The 1150-nt window shown below is 41.5% G+C and overlaps 1 protein-coding gene across 1 annotated transcript in view; it reads right to left on the bottom strand.

Annotated features, from left to right (window-relative positions):
• Positions 1 to 54: 54 nt before the first annotated feature.
• LOC101848838 overlaps positions 55 to 1150 on the bottom strand; it is a gene marked incomplete at its 5' end in the record, with an annotated part of 1703 nt that continues 607 nt past the window's right edge. The window contains 1 exon segment of the mRNA XM_005105673.3: positions 55 to 639. Within this exon segment, the coding sequence (XP_005105730.2) occupies positions 499 to 639 (141 nt within the window).

Consider the following 1150-nt stretch of genomic DNA (forward strand, 5'->3'; position numbering starts at 1 on the left):
TGTTGTTTTTTGTGGGGGTTTTTGTTGTTGTTTTTTTGGGGGGGGAGGCGGCGGTTATTTTATTTTTCCCTCTTTTTATAGTCTAGTGCTGTGTTCTGTCCTATGGGTGGCTCGCTTCTCCACATATTTAGTATTTCAAGTGTTTTTTTATCTCATGAGTACACGAGGTATTCCCTCAGAAATACCTAAAGTATTCCCAATATCAAAGCAAAAATACTCAAGAGGTTCTCGTCTTCTGTTAAAAGTTCATATGGGACTATTGACTGTTCAGGGAAGTACCAAGTTTTGGTGACATGTTTAAAAAAGAAATTATTTCCACTCCCAAACGGGAACTCTCACAACTTCCCAAGTGATTTTTGTCTTTGGTCTTCGATTCGAGTAATGCGATAGTTATTTTGATGCACAGAGACATGCGAACAGATTATATTATGAACTAAAATTATTATTGCTATGGTTATCTTACACAATAACGTAAGAGACAACTATTTGCAATGGGTATTATGTAAACTTGTGACCAAAGTACACTGCCGTAAATACAACAGCGACGAAAGCAAGTACGAACATAGCTGCAATGAAGATCAGTACGTGCTTCATTTTCATCTCTTTCAGTGGGTAAGGGTTGGAACCCAGACGCTTGGGCTGGGGAGAAAGAAGGAGAAAATAAAGTCTGAAGAGTATGATATTGATGGTTGTGAGGATAGTGGCGGTGGTGGTGAGGAAGATTGCGAAATTGTGATGATAATTATAGTAATGATGATGAGGTGGAGGGGGAGAAGAAGTTGGAGCAGGAAGGGCAGGTGGTGAATGATAATGATGATATTGAGAAGGAGGGAGAGAAGGAAGAAGATAGGGATTTTGAGGAGGAGGAGGGGGAAGAGGAGGAGGGGACCAGGACCAGGATGATGACGACAATATGACAAGTTTAAACAAGTCAAAGCAAAAAGGAAGGTAAGGGATCACAAATGACTCTCTCTCTCTCTTTCTCTCTCTCTCTCTCTCTCTCTCTCTCTCTCTCTCTCTCTTTCTCTCTCGCACACACACACGCATACACACACACACAGAGAGAGAGACAGAGAGAGAGAGAGAGAGAGAGAAACACACAGACAAAGAGAAAGAGAGAGATTGAGAGAGACGAGGAGGGTCTTTACGA

The sequence above is a fragment of the Aplysia californica genome, unplaced genomic scaffold (genome assembly GCF_000002075.1).
Source record: "Aplysia californica isolate F4 #8 unplaced genomic scaffold, AplCal3.0 scaffold00485, whole genome shotgun sequence".
Taxonomy (NCBI): domain Eukaryota; kingdom Metazoa; phylum Mollusca; class Gastropoda; order Aplysiida; family Aplysiidae; genus Aplysia; species Aplysia californica.